The sequence below is a fragment of the Vulpes vulpes genome, chromosome 2, assembly GCF_048418805.1.
Source record: "Vulpes vulpes isolate BD-2025 chromosome 2, VulVul3, whole genome shotgun sequence".
Classification (NCBI taxonomy): Eukaryota; Metazoa; Chordata; class Mammalia; order Carnivora; family Canidae; genus Vulpes; species Vulpes vulpes.
Window position 1 is genome coordinate 14,767,722 of NC_132781.1, and position 17,666 is coordinate 14,785,387.

Below are 17,666 nucleotides of genomic sequence, written 5' to 3' on the forward strand. Positions count from 1 at the left end.
TTTTAGCACATGTGCAGATTTATATCACCCCATCACCACCACAATTAGGATACAGAACATGAACTAAAATCTTTTATTGGGCTCCCCAAAATATTTACATATTGAGCACCTCTTAAATGCCTATAATATTGTATGGAACAGCTCCAGATTCAGGTACATCATTTTGCATAAGCCCCAGCATAATCCTGGAGGGGGGCGGCATCATCCCCATTTGATGAATGAGCAAATCAAGGCTCAGGGAGATAGCAATGGGCCAAAACCATATATTCTGGGGTATGGGACGCCTTCTGACGCCAAACCCAGCATTCTTCCCAGTACATCACAACTGTCTCTCTTGAAGGACTTTGTGGCCCTGAGATATAGAGGAGGGAGAAAAAAGGAGGAAAACAAGGGAGGAGAGAATCCTGCGACAACTTTGGCCATCTTCAAACATTTCCCATTGTTGACAAGTCCCAACACACAGGGACACAGGACCCAGCCGGGCTGGGGCTCATGCCACGGGGCCATCCTTCGAGGGGTCCGGCTCTGGCCAGCTCCCTCAGGCCTCCCCCTCCCCAGAACACAGCCCTGAGGTGCCTTGCTGGGCACATGCCCCACTGCCCACTGGGGGAATCCAACCTAGTCCCTCGGGGCCATGGTGTAAGCATAGGCTGGTTCCTTCTTCGTTCTAGCTTGACTTCCGGCCCTTTCGATGCAGGTGCTGGCAGGCCTGGGGTGTCTGACCTGAGGGTTTGGGTGTTTTTCCAGCAGAATCAGAGGTGAGAGAAAAACAAAACAAAATGTGAAAAGCTGCCACTGTGTGGGTGTCACTGGTAGATAGCGTTTGTCCCTTAGCAGTTGTGGGGTCTTCTGTGAAGGGCCCCAAAGGCCATCTTGGAACACGGGGTTTGGGAGTTCCAGATTCTGTATCGATTATTCTACTCTTTAGCTGACCCCAGTGGCTGGATTCAGGGCCCATGTCGGCGAAGTTCCCAGGTGAGTCCGGCTTCCCACGGTGCTGCTGGTTAGGCACCCTCAGAATCTGCCGGTGACTCAGTTGCAAACCAAAACAAAGCAACAACAAACCATCTACTGGGATACCTCAGCTGCCCCTCCAACTCCAAAGCCTTTACCTGGAAACTTAGATGACTCGCAGAGAACAAAAATCAACTAGCATTAAATCCTGAGTTCAGAGTGCAGTTTGTTAAAACACGTTTAGATGGATCCCAGTGCATTTTTCTCAAATGAAAAAAAGAATAATAAAGACCTCTTTCTCTCTGACCGAACACCACTTTCTCACATGAGGAAAGCAGGGGGGTAGGGGGCGGTGCTAGACACCTCACGAGGTCCCCTTAGGACTCAGGTTCTGCAATTCGAGAGTCCGTGTAGAATATTTGTGTGTCCTTGTGATCAGCATCTGCATACCGCCTCATCTATTTTTTTCATTTAAGTTTTTTCATGCATGTAGTGCCATGCATTGCAAGATCTTGTACTTTTTATGATTTTTTTTGGTACTTCTTATTTCAAATTCATTCTATGAGAAGGACATTGAGACACAAAGTGGCCTACCTTACCATTTCTGGGTGCGTGGGTATTCGAGTTCTTTCCTTGGCATTGTCCTTGCATCCGCTCCGTCCACCTAGCACGTGCTGGTTGAGTGCCTGGCTCTAGGACTGTGCCTGCTGGCCATTCCCAACTCTTCCCAGGCTTTTCTCTCACCTCTATATCGTCACTGTTTCTTTCATGGCAATTTTCACAGTGTGAAATTTCCTGATGTATTTTGCCATTATGTATTTATTTGTTTGCTATTGTGTCTCTTCCCCATAGACTATAAGCTCCAACAGAAAAAGGATCCTGTCTTTTGTTCATCTGGGCATGCCATCTGCTGGTACAATATCCGGCATCTAGAAAGAGCAATGACTACTTCTTAGAACCAGTTAATGCGTGAAGAAGAGAATGAGTGAACGAATGAATACATGAAGGGCATGAACCCAGCCTCAAAACGTTTACCTTCCCACAAGGGGCATGAGATGTCCACAAACAAGCACAGAATAAGGTAAAAGAAGTCAGAGGTGATTTCCAGTGAAGGGCACCAATCAGGAAAGCACCCCAGACTTCCCACAGCTGCTGGACACACCTGGGTACTCACTACTTCTTTTTCAATGGGACTGTCTCCCTGGGGAATAATCCCCAAGGTGGAAATTACTGAAGAGGTCCAGTTATGTAGGCTGTGATGCACTTCTTGATGGTTCTGAGATCCCCAGCCAGGGTAAACATCCTTGTCAACCCCCAAGAGTGCCTACCCCTAACCTGTCCCCACCCCCACAAGCCCTCCACAGCCCTTCCTCCATGCTTGAGCCCTCTGGCAAACCCAAGGGTCCAATGAGATAAAGGAAGTGAAAACATGATGTACGCTGAAACGTGCAGTTCACATGTGAAGGATGATGAGATCTGGTTCATTAAATTGGGTTACATTGGGCTGTTTTTCTCTGCAGCTTTTCTTGGTGTCCGTGGACCTCATTCTAGGGTGAAGCTCCTTCCGCTCAATGTCCTCCAGCTTCAGTGAATATCTTCTGAGCAGGGATTTGACCCTCCTCTGCTGGCTTTGTGCTGAGGAAAGTTCTGTCTGTGTCCAGCAGCGCCACCGTCTTTCCCAGATGAGGGTTCTCAAGAGCTCCGTGTGGTGGGAAGATGGGGGCCTTGGGCAGCTATCTTTTGGAAGCCAAGAGACTATGTACAAACTACTGTATTTCTTTAACTCTGAGTGCTCTCATATGAAATGGGCCTCCCAACCCTCTCACCTAGGACAGAGCCTGGTACTCAGAAATGGACACTTCTCCACCTCCCCGACGAAGCCTTTGGGAATCCCCACATAATAGTCTCTAGAAACCTTGACCCAATGCTGCATGATTGACGCAGTGCTCAGACTCCTGCTGGAAGCAAAGAGGAGGCAGAGTTACATCCCAGGGGCAATCCCAGCTTCTGGCCTCAAGGAAGGCAGCACAGAGCTAGTGGTGGAAACGTGGGCCTCAAGTGACCATGGTGGAAGGAGTGGAAAGAACCGCCACCAATCCTTCTGAAGCTGTCCCTAAGGCCATGATAAGTGTGACTCCAAAATAAATTGGCCCCACCCCACAGATTGAACCTCAGAGAGGATCCTAAAGTCTGACAGAGGCCACTTTCAGATCAAGAGCAGATCTGTGAGCTTTCACAAGAGGTACAGAAAACCCTAGATTTCAAATCTGGAAATATGAAAGGCTTTCAAACATTGAATTGCATGGATTCCAAGACAATGGGCAATTCATCTTGAGCCTTTTGAGGCTGACCTGAGAGATGTTAATCACAGCCTCTTCCTAACAGGCACCATGCAGAAGCCATGGTTGGGCAGTCTCTGAACATGGAGAAACCTGGGGTCTGGCCCTTTGGTGCCCCAAGAAAGGATGGGTGACTCCCCAGCATGGGAGGGCAAATCTCATCTACCTCTGCACCCTTCGGTTCTTGCTGCCACCATGGTAATCTTTTGTAAAGGTGTCTCCTCAGATCTCCAGAGTCCTGTGAGCCAGCTGAGTTCGGCGGCCAACAGAAGTGGGTTTGGTGAGAAGAGAGACTCCCCTGATCTGGCTGGTTCCATCTGCTCTTGGCAGTACCCCGCCTGTGGGGAACCTCAGCCACACCTCACTTGTGCCTACCTAATGTGGTTCTTGAGCAGTCCCCAACTTGAGCTCCTGTACCCTCACTCAGGGGAGGCCTGAGGCTTCAACCTGGTCCACAGTACACATACAAGTCCCCCCACCATTAGCTGTCATGAGGGGTTCCACACATCAGTCCTCCACAGGGTGGAAAGAGGGGGGTGGGGGAGGTAGAAGGCAATGTGGGGCTCGGAGAGTTTCCTCTATTTCCCCGTTGGCCCCTCCTCTGTGGTAGAGCTGCAAGGAAGACAGGAAAGCCTTCCTGATACCCAACCTCTTCCTCACACCTACATCTTTGATGACAGCCCACTCTGGCCCTCCCTCAGCCCGGAAAAGAGCTCTGTGCGCCCCAGGGCCTTCCCTAGCAGAGAAGGAATCAGGGAACAGTTGGGCAATGACTCTAGAATGATGGGAGAAGAGGAAGCTGTATCCTAAAAGTGGGAGGTGGCAAGATAAGCCCTTGCATCCTGGACCCCGAGGATGTGCCTTTTCAACATTGGTTGCCAACACCATAACCAACCACCTCTAGAAGAGTTTGCTTGTTCATTTGTTTATTTCCCCACAGGGCAAGTGCTAAATGTTCCTAGACTCAAGGGGTGGGAGGTTTAAATGGAAGAGAATGTGTTCTTTTCTGCTCTTAGCCCTGGGGGTGATCTGATGCTGGTGACCTGCAGGTGCTGCAGTGTCCTCAAGCCTGGGCTCTGCGGGGCTGGAGGGCAGCAGTCCTAACCCAGCCTTCTCGGCCCTCACCTTGCACAGCTACTTGGCCCCCGACACGCACCCCGTGTCTCTGGGCCAGTCTCACCTAGGAAATGAAGAACAACAATCTGCCTCTTAGGGGAGGATGAAATGAGACGCAGGGACCCTAGTGATTAGGGGCAGGATCCCTGTGTTGAGAGAGGCGTTTAGAAGAAAAAATAACTGAGTGGCCCGCCCAAGTCTGCTCGGGAGAAAGGGTTTGGGATGATCAACATGGGAAGAGCAAGGTTCTGGAGGTCGGCTGAGGCTGAGGCTCTCACAAGCAAGGCTCTCTGAGCCTCGGTCAGCTGCTCTGTAAAATGGGGTGGTAATGATATCGCCTTCACGAGATGGTCGTGAGGGTCAAATGTGACAATGCACAGGCATGCTGTCTCAAATGATGAGCTCTATATGAATATTAAAAGAAGAAAGCTGGGGAGGAGACTAGGGTGGCTGGAGAGAGCATCTTTTGGGGGTGCTGTACCTGGAGTTGCACTGCTGGGGATGAGACCCAAGCCCTCAAGGGATCTTCCAATCTTGAGATCCTCTGGCGGTGACTGGGCTGGGGAAGCCCTTGTGGCAGGGTCTGCAGCAGGTTCAAGGAGCAGGGCGGGGGGGACACCTCCAACTTTGGTCCTCTGCCCCAGCCACCTGGGTGTGCCCCATGTCAGGGAAATGGGACAGAGTGGGGCTGGGGTCCTCTGGAGGTGAGTGTCCAGCACCAGCTGCCTCAGGCCAAAGTGGTCGGATGGTGGTAAAGTGTCAGGGGGATGGTGACAGCGGCCAAGGTGGAATCTGGGACTGAACTGTGCCCAGAAACCCCAGAATCCATGGCTGTTCTGGGCTCTGTTTCCCCAAACACACATTCTCTCTGGTGGACAGAGGGAAGCCGTGCTGGGAAGAGAAATGGGAGGGTGAGGAAAGGTAGCGCAGCTCTTGCAGCACACCCAGCCTGACATGCCCCCCCCATCTTTTGGGGGCCAGGTTGGGTCCTTCTCACCTGGGCAGACAACCCTACAGTGATATCTCACCAGAGCCTGGACTCAGGCTCCTCCTTGCTGCCAGCTCCCCCTGGAAATGAGGATACATTGGGTGATGTCTCAAGCTGAGATCCCCATGTGCACAGCCTTCAGGGCTAGTGACAGTGGGGCGGGGGGGCAAGAAGGGAGGGAAGGCCTGGGGGACACGACCCCAAGAAGAGCGGGAACAGGACAAGAGGGAGGAGGCTCTACATAATCCATCAGCACAGAGCGGCCAGTGGCCCGATGAATAAATGTATAGAGAGAAGAGGTGGGGGCGGAGGGAGAGAGGGAGAGAGGGAAGGGACCAGGGTATAAAGAGGGCCCGCAAGGAACCGATTCCAGGATCCCAGCAGCCAGCTCCCCAAAGCGCTCAGGGTCCTGTGGACGGCTCACCCCGGCTGCGATGGCTGCAAGTAAGTCCCCCTGGGCTCGGTGTGGACTGAGGGGCGAGGTGGAGGGGGGCCTGCAGATGGCTGGGGGTGCTACCCCCGGGCTCTGGGGCTGCTGAGTGTGAGCATAGACAGCTACGGCCAGACGTGTGGCCCAGTGCTAGAGGTTCTGGGTCCCTGCGGGGTTGGGGCAGGGCTGGCAGGAACCAGGCCTCTTGCCCGCCGTCCGTGCCCCTCCGTGTGTAGGCCCTCGGAACTCTGTGCTCCTGGCCTTCGCCTTGCTCTGCCTGCCCTGGCCTCAGGAGGTGGGCGCCTTCCCGGCCATGCCCTTGTCCAGCCTGTTTGCCAACGCCGTGCTCCGGGCCCAGCACCTGCACCAACTGGCTGCCGACACCTACAAAGAGTTTGTAAGCTCCCCAGGCAGGGGTGCTTGCTGGGTGGGGGTGAGGGTGGCAGGAAAGGGTGAATTTCTGCCCCTCACTCTGGTGGGTGGGGGGGGACATGGGGGGGTAACTGAGGAGTTCAGGGTGGTTCCCCCCGAGGGAAGAGGCTGTGGGCGGAGCACAAACTGAGGGGGCTTCCGAATGAAGCAGCGATGAGGGCCTGGGTGGGTGCCTGTCCCCAGGAGCGGGCGTACATCCCCGAGGGACAGAGGTACTCCATCCAGAACGCGCAGGCCGCCTTCTGCTTCTCGGAGACCATCCCGGCCCCCACGGGCAAGGACGAGGCCCAGCAGCGATCCGTGAGTAGGCCGGGCGGCCGCCCAGGGGCCTCCCTCCTTCCGCCTCGCCACAGGCATCAGGCCCTGGGCAGCCTCTCCCCGGGGGGCAGGTGGCAGGGTGGCAGCGGGAGCCCCCCCGCCCCCCCGGCCAGGCTGGGGCGCCCACCGCCCGCTCTTCCCGCAGGACGTGGAGCTGCTCCGCTTCTCCCTGCTGCTCATCCAGTCGTGGCTCGGGCCCGTGCAGTTTCTCAGCAGGGTCTTCACCAACAGCCTGGTGTTCGGCACCTCAGACCGAGTCTACGAGAAGCTCAAGGACCTGGAGGAAGGCATCCAAGCCCTGATGCGGGTGGGGATGGCCACGTGGGTCCCCTGCCCTGGGCCTGGTGGCCTCGCTGGCTTAGACGACCGGTGGGGGATGGTGTGGGCTGGGAATCAGCGCCCCGGGGGTGCTTTGGAGTGAGCCGTCCAGCCTGGACCCCTGAGAGAGCTTCCTCCTCGTTCCCCAGGGGTGAATCCTCCCTGCCCTTCTCTGAGCCTGGTGGGGAGGGACAGGGAAGGAGCAGCGGCCAAGGACAGGGCCTCTCTGCCCCATCTCTCTCTCTCTCTCTCTCTCTCTCTCTCTCTCTAAGGATATCCACTTATTCATGAGAGACCCAGAGAGGCAGAGACACAGGCAGAGGGAGAAGCAGGCTCTCCGCACAGAGCCCGATATGGGACTCGATCCTGGGGCTCCAGGGTCACGCCCTGAGTCCAAAGGCAGACGCTCAACCACTGAGCCACCCTGGCGTCCCTTCCCTCCTCTCTTCGGCAGGAGCTGGAAGATGGCAGTCCCCGGGCCGGGCAGATCCTGAAGCAGACCTACGACAAGTTTGACACGAACCTGCGCAGTGACGATGCGCTGCTTAAGAACTACGGGCTGCTCTCCTGCTTCAAGAAAGACCTGCATAAGGCCGAGACGTACCTGCGGGTCATGAAGTGTCGCCGCTTCGTGGAAAGCAGCTGTGCCTTCTAGTTGCTGGGCATCTCTGTCACCCCCTCCCCAGAGCCTCCCCCAACCCTGGGGAGTGCCGCTCCAGGGTCCACTGTGCTTTCCTAATAAAGTTAAGTTGCATCATACCACCTGAGGAGGTGTCATGCTATTACATGGGGCAAAGGGCTGGGAAGACAACTGGGGCCTCCTGGGAACCATGACTGACCCGATTCTTCCCGGGCTGGAAAGAAGCTGTCACAGTCACTCGTCCCTGTCACATGTCAAGTCCACGGACCAGGCCCCAGGTCCCAGGTCTCTGGGCACTTCCACCCCCATAAAGTACCTGGAGGCATTCCTCTCCCCCCCACACCACACCACCAGATGGAGCACCCAAGAGTGGGAAGAAATGGAAAGCAAGACAAGCTATTAAGTACAGAAGCAAAACACCCCAACATGGGAGAAAACAGAGAAATCAGAATTACTTTTGTGCAGAAAGTTTAAGATGAATACACATTAGACCCCCCCTACTCTTGGAAAATGGGAACAACACAAATTGGCTTTGGGACAAACAGACACAGAATATTTGGGATCTGAATGGTGGCAAGGGAAGCGGAAGAAAGACACCAAATTAGTATTGCAAATACAGCACCAGCAGGTGCCAGGTAGATAATTACAAATGTAGGGAGGGCTGAATGTAAAGGGATAAATCATAACTGATGCTCAGCTTCCTCATGGGCATACAACCCAGAGCTCGGGGACCCCAGCAACCTGGAGAACTCAGTCCCCTGCTAAGGTGGGGCCTATCTGGCCTTGTCCTGATTCAGGACCTTGGGGCTGGGCTGCCAGACCTTTGGATTTTTCAAGACACACAGGATATCCAGGCTTTCACGTGAAATCTAATTTCTAAACATTAGTGACTAATTCACATTGAAAACATTTTTTTCCCCTAAGATTTTACTTATTTATTTATTTTAGAGAGAGGGTGGGGTAGAGGAAGAGGTAGGGAGGGGGAAGAATCTCAAGCGGACTGGACACTGAGCATGTTGCCTGACTTGGGGCTCCATCTCACGACCCCGAAATCACGATTTGAGCTGAAACCAAGAGCCAGACACTTAATTGAATGAGCCACCCAGGCACCCCCATATAGAAAACATTTTTAAGGGCAAAAATTAACCCAAACACATTTGCTCTTCAAGCTGTCAGTGAGCAATTTGTTTATTCTAAGGGCAGCAGATTGAGATAACTTGGAAAGAATCAGAAATATTTGGATTTCAATTTAGCTTCATGAGATTACTTAACCTGGGACCCAGTTTCCTCACCTATAAAATGAGATGGTAATAAATTGCCTCCCAAAGCTAATGTCAGGATTCGATAAAATGGTGGTTCTGAGGTGTTTGACACATTATAGCACTCAAGAAATTGCAGCTGTTTTGCACTGAATTAACTAATCTAAAGTTAACACTTTAGAGTTAAGTCTTTGGTCACCCAAGCACCTTAGCTAGGGAGTGACCTATATAAATCAATACTTAGATGCTCAGAGTGACTATATTATCCAAACATGATTTTACAAAACCAATAATTCTTGTATAATACAAAAGTCATGTTAAGTCAGTTAAGATGTCCCAATTAATCTTCCTGAAAAGTTCAGGTTTTTATATATGGTGTTGAATTTTCTTTAAAACAAAACTCACCTGTATTTATTTTGGATATTTTACATTTAGTAAGTCCTTGGGGAGTGGTTGAAAGCTGGAATAATCAGAACCCAGAGCTCCATTTCTTGGCTCAGAAACCATTAATCTGCCATAGATAATTCTTTTATTGTCTGACTTAAAATCGTGGACTTTAGCGGTTAGAAGGGCCTCACAGGTCATCCTAATTCTTTCTCATTTAGGAATCTTACTCCATAGCATCCCTTACAGATCATACTCACTGTGTACAAGTGTCAAAGGAGTCACTATTTTGCAAGGCAACTTGCTCTAGTAAACTGCCCTGGTTTTAGAGAAGTATTTCTTACATTAAGCTGAAGATTCCTGTACTATCCCTCATTTGATCTTAGAATTATTTGGAAATCTCATATACTTCAGAAGTTGATGTAATGAGCACAAATATAATGATCTCTTAGCTTGGATAAATGTTTTAGAAGGAAATGTGAGCCATCTTTAAAAATCAGGTTTGTTGAATGAATGCGGCAGGAGAACGGTGCCTACAGGGGCGTGTTACAGCTACCAGTGGGACGGTTCTGGAGTGGCGTTGTCATGACAGCAGTAGACTGCAGGGGGAGCCACAGTCCAGTGAGCCTCTGCTCCTCTCCTGGGTTTAGCAGACTCAACCCGGCCACCACTTGTTGAGAAATTCAAAGAAGCTAGTTGAGCTTGCAAAATTTCAGAATTTAAAAAGACCTTAAAGACCACCTCCCCTAAATTTTTTGATTTGGCAAGTGCTATTCTGCCTTTCAGCTTTTCAATTAAGCAGTGGATGCCACCCTCGGTCACAAATTAGAAACACCCGAAATGTTTTCTAAACAATTCTTGCCTTAGCCGCCACTCCCTGCAATTCTGATTTAATTGGTCTGGAAGGGATCCAGGAAGGAGTGGTTTTAAAAACCCCCCAGGTGAGTCAAATGTGCAAACAAAGTTGAGAACCACTGAGTTAGAGACCACAAAGATGAGATATCTGGGTCCACCAGGGATGAAGACCTGGGTCAGTTGTGGCTCCATTTTTTTTTCTTTTTAAAGATTATTTATTTATTTATTCATGAGAGACATACAGAGAAAGAGAGGCAGAGACACAGGCAGAGGGAGAAGCAGGCTCCATGAAGGGAGCTGATATGGGACTCGATTCCGGGTCTCCAGGATCACACCCTGAGCTGAAGGCAGCGCTAAGTCACTGAGCCACCCAGGCTGCCCTCTCTCTGTTTCTAATTCTAAACAGTCATCTAAAAATTTTCTAATAAGCCAGTAACAAAAAAGACAAGTACTGTATGAATTCCCTCTATGAGGTACTTAGCATAGTTAAATTCAAAAAGACAAGAATGTAGAATGGTGGTTACCAGGGCTGAGGGAAGAGGGAATGAGGAATTGTTTAATTGGTGGAATATCAGTTTTGCAAAATGAAGAGTTCTGGAGACTGGCTGCACAGTGTGAATGTACTTGACCCTACTGAACTGTACACTTAAAATGGTTAAGATGGGGGGGGGGGTGCCTGGCTAACTCCGTTGGTACAGCACTGAGCCCCACGTTAGGTGTAGAGTTTATATAAAAATGCTTTTTAAAAAATAGTTAAGTTGGTAAATTTTATGTATATTTTACCACGAGTTAAAAATTTTTTTTAAATTTCTAATAAAAACATCTTCCTAAAAAGTAAGGTCAGTGAGATTTGTCAAAGAGATTTTAATAGAGCTCAAGTAATCTTGAAACACCCCCCCAATAATGTTTTTCTGACTCCATATGATCTTTTAAATTGAGTCGAACCTCAAATAATCTAAATTTACTCTAACTTGAATTTCTTCTGTGAAAATTAATAAAAGGAAACCTAGTTTAGAATGGACTTGGGAGGCCAGTAGGAGGAGCTCCCATGCCCTTCCACTAGGCAATTGCAGACCCGATAGAAAGAGGTGAGCCTTGCAGATACCACTTTACTATCAGGCAGCCAGAGGGAAGGCTTTCCTCCTACCCCAGCAACAGCCCAACCAATGAGAGACACTCACAACTCAGCCAATGAGAAGCCACCATACATCCAGCTCCCATTTTACTCCAATGGACTTTTTGTTTACAATAGCCTTCCCAACTTCCCCCTCTATAAAAGGGCAGACCTCTGCTTTGTCTTGCAGATTTCCCTATGATTCTGCTCTAGAGTCTTTTTGATGGATTGTGGTTCTTTGTAATTCCCATATAAACCCATTTTTACTGGTACAATAACTGGTGTTTTATTTTTAAGGTTAATATTAGTGATCATGGGTGGGCTCCAGAGAAGATCTTCAAACAGTTTGAGGCTGGAGAGCAAACAGATGCTCGTAGCCATGGAGCCAATCCGGCTCACTGCTTTTTCTCTAGGACCCTGGAGTTCGAGCATAAGTTTTCTGCTGGATTTTGAGCTCTGTTCTCTTTGTGTTTGAGCTCTCCAGGCTTTATTCAGAATCTGTTTTAAGATCTCGTTTTAGCAAAGTCTGGGGGGCCATATCATTTGTTCCTCTTGGATCAGCTACCATTCTCTCTCTCTCTCTCTCTTTTAGATTTATTTATTTATTTATTTATTTATTTATTTATTTATTTATTTATGAGATACACAGAGAGAGAGGCAGAGACACAAGCAGAAGGAGAAGCAGGCTCCCTGCAGGGACCCGGATGTGGGACTTGATCCCAAGACTCCGGGATCACACCCTGAGCCGCCCAGGCACCCCAGCTATCATCCTCTTGATGAGCAACATCTTCAGGTGATACTGACAGAATCCACAGTGCACCTCCCATCAGGATTCGAATAGATCCCCCCAAATCTCTTCTCAGAATGAATCAGTACTATAGAAAGAAGCCCTCCAAGGCATCAAGGCTATAATAGAAGATTACGAGGCTTGGAGCCTCATTATCCCCTGCACTAGTCCCTAAAATGCCACTATTTTACTTCTGAGAAAGCCCAGTAGCTGAAGATGGGCCTCTGAGCAATAAATAACATTGTTATCGCTTGGCACCTGTTGTTCCTAAGCCCCCTATGCTACTGACATCCATTCCCTGAAGGCAGATTTTTCACTGTAATCGATCTGTACGTGCATTTCTACCATTCCATTGATAAGGATGGCCAATACTGGGAGACCTGGGTACCTCAGTGGTTAAACTGCTGCCTTTGGCTCAGCTCATGGTCCCGGGATCGAGTCCCACATTGGGCTCCCCATGGGAAGCCTGCTTCTCCCTCTGCCTATCTCGCTGCCTCTCTCTGTGTGTCTCTCATGAATAAATAATTAAAAAAAAAAAAAAAAAAAAAGGACAGCCAATACCTTTTTGCTTTCACTTGAGAAGAATGGAAGCGCACCTGGGCAGTAAGTCATGGAGTTATACACAGAGTCCTTTTTACTTTTCACTACCTTAAAAGCTGATTTGGGTGATAGAAAGTTTTCTGCAGGCTCTACTTTGTTGCAATTTGTATATGATTTACTTCTCTGCTCCCTTTCTCAAACCTCTTCACAGGAGACAGCATCCACCTGTTAAAACTTTTGGCCTTAAAGGGACATGAAGTCTCAAAAAAAAAAAAAAAAAAAAGCTGTTTGCTCAAACTCAGTTTTTATACTTAGGGCACCTAATCTCAAAACAATAACTACATCTAGACCCAGACAAAACCGCTCACAACAGCTTAATTCTGACAGATTCCTTTTTTTTTTTTTTTTTTTAAGATTTATTTATTTATTCATGAAAGACACAGACTGAGAGAGAGGCAGAGACTTAGGCAGAGAGAGAAGCAGGCTTCCTTCAAGGAGCCTGGTGTGGGACTCAATCCCGGATCCTGGGATCACGACCTGAGCCAAAGGCAGGCACCCAACTGCTGAGCCACCCAGGTGTCCCATGACAGATTACTTTTTGACAACTTCTCCCCCATGGAAATATACAGGAAACTCCTCTAACCAATGAAGGTTTTTTCATGATTTACTGATAGTTCTTTCTTTATTATTATTATTATTTTTTAGATTTATTTATTTTAGAGAAAGAGAGAGCCCTCAAGTGAAAGTGGGGGAGGGAGTGGTGAGGGAGAGAAAGTCCCAGGCCAATTCCATTCATGCTGAGCTTGGAGCCTGACACAAATCTCCTTCCCATGACCCTGATCACAACCCAGGCTGAAATCATGAGTCAGACACTTAACCAACTGCACTACCCAGGTGCCCCTTACTGATGGTTCTTATTTAAAGGATGGTAAATATTGTGCTGGGCATGCTATAGCAACTCCTTTTAAAATCATTGAGACTGCAGCTTTAGCTTTGGCTAAAACAGCTTTGACTAAAGCTAAAACAGGCTCAATGATACAGTCTTACTCCAGCTTGTAAGTTAGCTAAGGATAAAACCATTAGTATTTAAACTGAAAGTTGGTGTGCTTTGAGAGTTGCTCATGACTTTGGAATATAATGGAAAGTCTTTACCTCCAATGGGAATAAAATTAAAAATGGCTTCTATGTCCAAAATTTATTAGATGCCATACTTTGCTGGCTGCTCTGGCTATTATTAAGAGTCCCGGGCATTCGAGCCTCAATTCCCTGGAGGCCAAAATAAACCACCCACTTGTACTTCGGCCAAAAACAGTGCTCCCGAGGAGACCAAAAGCTACACCTCTGTCATGTTCCAAAGCAATGTTCTCCCAAATGATAATTTGGAAAAATGGACCAGAGATACCCAATAATTGGCCCCAGAGAGGAAGAAACAATATTGGAAATCTAGTAGTTGTTGCCTCAATAAAGAGACGTCTGGTTTGGACCATATAACAATCTGGCCCTATCAGAAATTCTAAATTTCCTACTACATTATGTAGCACTGTACATGCATTAAAAAATTGGTCTACTGACAAAATAATAGCATTCATGAACTGATATTGGTGGGGAACTATTAACAAGGTCACAAAAAGTACCTACCTCTCTTGTCCCACCTGTGTAAAGTATAATCCAGGAAAACCAGATTGTTCCAATGGATTCCATTCAGCTTCCCTTTCTCATGGATATAAATGTTTTAGTCATGGTTTGTACGTTTCTCACTGGGACAGGCCAGTGCTGCTTCTGTGGCTAAAATTCTGTTAGAAAAAATTATCCCCCCCCCCCGCCCAAAGAAAAAAAGAAAAAGAAAAAATTATCCCTACCTGAGGAACCCCTCTCAAAAACTGCATAGTGATTGGAGAACGCATTTTGCTAGTCAGGTGCTTCATTAAGTCTGTGCTGTTGGCTGGAACAGCACTTTTCACTATGTGTACCATCCTCAGTCCTCGGAGTTAGTTGAATGGATTAATGGCACTATTAAGAGTCAATTGGCAAAATTTGGAGAAATCCTTCAAATATGTTGGCCAAAAGCATTGCCATTAGTCCTAAATCTCAGATCTACTATCTCTGGAACTCGCAGACTCTCACCCTTTGAGGTAGTCACAGGATGTCTGATACACTTGGCCTCTGCCTCCTCTGACCCCCAGTTGACAAAGGGAGATACACTTATTTTGCAAAGGCCTAACTACTTCACTACAGTCTTTTCACAGTATGCTCCAGGGAGATGACAATCTTAAGCCTCACACCTTGCAACCTAGAGTTTCATCTGTTGAAAAAAGATGCCTCTGGAAAGTCTCTCTTCAACTTTGCTGGAAAGAACTTTATCAGGAACTTCTAACCAACCCTTATGCCACCAGACTCCAGAGAATAGACTCTTGGATTCACATGACACATCTAAAGAAAGCACCAAACACTGACCGGACCTATATGCACTCTGGTGACCTGACAGTAAAGGTTTCCTAGAATTAAAGCAGATGACATCTGATGAGACCACTTTCCTGAGATGTCTGGACAGGCCTGTATACATTTTTCTCACTATTGCTTCTTTTTTTGTGGAAAGATAATGCCCTTGTCTGCATATCCTAAGCCCATCCGAAAGGGAGAAATCTCTTTTGATTATGGGCTTTTGGGAACAGCCTCATCATGATCCCAGGACAAATTCATCTTACACTTGCTTTTCCTGAAGGATTAGAAGGTTCGGAATTCACAAAAGGTTTCTTTCATCTGAAATATCATCTGAATTAGACTCTTATCCAAATTTATGGTCTCTGAACTTCATGGTCTTTGCAACCTTTGAGGCTGTATTGTCAATATCATATTTGGTTCAAACAGTTCTTTTGAGAAAACAATACTGCTTTGAAAGTTGGCTGTTTTGCAAAAAGTTCATCAGCTATTGCTTCATGTTTATTCCTACACTGTATCTTCCCAAATGCACCAGGTTCATTCTCTCAGTGTACTCTTGCAGTATCCACTATTCTGCTTTCATGGTCACTTTAAGCAGAGACTTCCAGAAGGCATGCATGACTCCCGGTTTGCCTTCACAAGGAGAACCCTTCTCCCCTAAGCCTGAGTAAGTGCACATAAATTTTTCAATTCGCTATTTTCAGACTTAGTCCTGGTTTAGAAACATCATACAATGCCCAATTGTTATGTCACTTTTTCTGTTTTGTATAATTATTTTGAGTTTTGTTATTTTGTTGCCTATCAGACTTTTAAAAATGATATACTCAATAAGGTGATGCTGACTGAATGCTTTGAGATGATCTCCAGCACTTACAGTCTTGATAAATGCGGACTACAGATGGGCAGTACCTGAGAACTCTCCTTACTCACCTTCCTTATTACTCAAATGTGGCTTAAGTGGTTTCCAACTGCTAGGTCCTTTCCCCCCAACTTAGGACATGATGACTGGGAAAGGTCCTTCTTGGTACTGAGGGACAAAACCACTACATGTGGAGGACCCTACTCTTGATCAGTGATGCTTTCAAAGAAATATCTTGATCAAAAGGGAGAAATGTGAAAACTAATAAAAGGAAATCTTGTTTAGAAAGGAATTGAGTACGAAATGTTGGCTAATTGAATTTAAATTTTACAAAAGCAGCCCGGGTGGCTCAGCAGTTTAGCACCTGCCTTTGGCCAGGGGCGTGATCCTGGAGACCTGGGATCAAGTCCCACGTCCGGCTCCCTGCAGGGAGCCTGCTTCTCCCTCTGCCTGTGTCTCTGCCTCTCTGTGTGTGTGTGTCTCTCATAAATAAATATATAAAATCTTAAAAAAAAAAGGGGGGGTGGAATCCTGGAGGCTGGCAGCCTCTCACACCCTATCACTTGGCAATTGCAGACCCAACAGGAGACAGACCTTGTCTCTGGATGTTTCTTTATCAAGTGCTCAGGAGGAGGAAAGGCTTTCCTCCTCCCCCAGCAACAGCCCAGCCAATGAGAAGCCACCATACTTCCAACTCCCACTTTACTCCAATGGACTTTTTGTTTATAATAGCCTTCCCAACTTTCCCCTTTCCTCTGTATAAAGGAGCAGGTCCTCTTTTCTGTTCTGCAGACTTGCCTAGGGTTTTGCTATAGCTTACTTGTCCTGGATTGCAATTCTCTGCTATTCTCCAATAACTTTTTTTTTTTTTTTCTGGCAAAACAACGGGCAGTTTTATTTTTAAGGCTAGCACTTACATCAGCTTTGCTGAAGCACACATACTGTGTTTCGATCCTTTATATGCATTTGAGAGCATAAATGCCACTCTTCCCTTTCTTCACAAGTCCTCCTCAGAATGACAGGACCTGAGTCTTCTGGGTCAAACAAACGTGATACTTTGCCTCGCAGCTTTAATTCAGGAGGCCCCAGCAAACATGAGAAATACTTTGTGATATCAGTGTAAGGGTCATTAATTGTCCGGATCTGCATGAGACTAATTCTAGTGTCTCAGAACCCCTTAGCTCAATGCAAATTGGTACAACTAGTCATCCTACTAGTAATCCTACATCATAGAGAACAAAAAAGGGGGAAAGTAGAGAAAGAAAGAGGGAAAGGAATAGAAGAGGAAGAGAGAGCATGATGGAAATGAGAAAAGAGATGTCCGTGGTGTATGTGATTTTTGGTGGCCCTCCATAGCTACTATGGTCTTCTGATTCTTGCTTTGAGTTTATTATGATTATGGATATGACAACCACCAGCATCATTAGTGTAATAAAATTGATATTGTGAATACGTGTACAACACCGTGCTAGTGTTTTTTTTAATAAATACTATCTCATTTCTTTTCAACTATAATACTATAGTAGGTAAATAGTATTTACTGCCTTTACTATAGGTAAATAGTATTATTATCCCTATAGTAAGAAGGTCCCACTGAAGATTTAACTTGTTTTTCTCGGATCTATAAAGACACAGAAAGTCACCTTGACTTTCTTAAGAGGATACATTTTTGGAGTATTAAAGTTAGCTCTCTTCCTCTGAAGATAATCAGGGTAACTGCATTTAAGTGTGAGCCCATTGTTCAGAAAAAGAGTATATGCAAACCTTTTAGGGGTGGGGCCCTTGAAGAAAAGGCAGTCTCCCTTAGAAGAGTGGGCAGAGACCAGCTTTATTATTCTGGAAAAGAGACTTAAAGCAATCTTTTGTACTTTAAGAATTGACTAGGAGGGGGTGC

The 17,666-nt window shown here is 47.3% G+C and overlaps 1 protein-coding gene across 1 annotated transcript; it reads left to right on the plus strand.

Annotated features, from left to right (window-relative positions):
- The first annotated feature begins 5,694 nt into the window (after positions 1–5,694).
- Positions 5,695–7,654, plus strand: LOC112920600 (somatotropin). Its single transcript, XM_025999417.2, has 5 exons — positions 5,695–5,841; positions 6,064–6,224; positions 6,443–6,559; positions 6,723–6,884; positions 7,350–7,654. Exons 1-5 carry the CDS (start codon positions 5,832–5,834, stop codon positions 7,548–7,550), a joined length of 651 nt encoding a protein of 216 aa, XP_025855202.1. The 5' UTR covers positions 5,695–5,831; the 3' UTR covers positions 7,551–7,654.
- Positions 7,655–17,666: the final 10,012 nt, after the last annotated feature.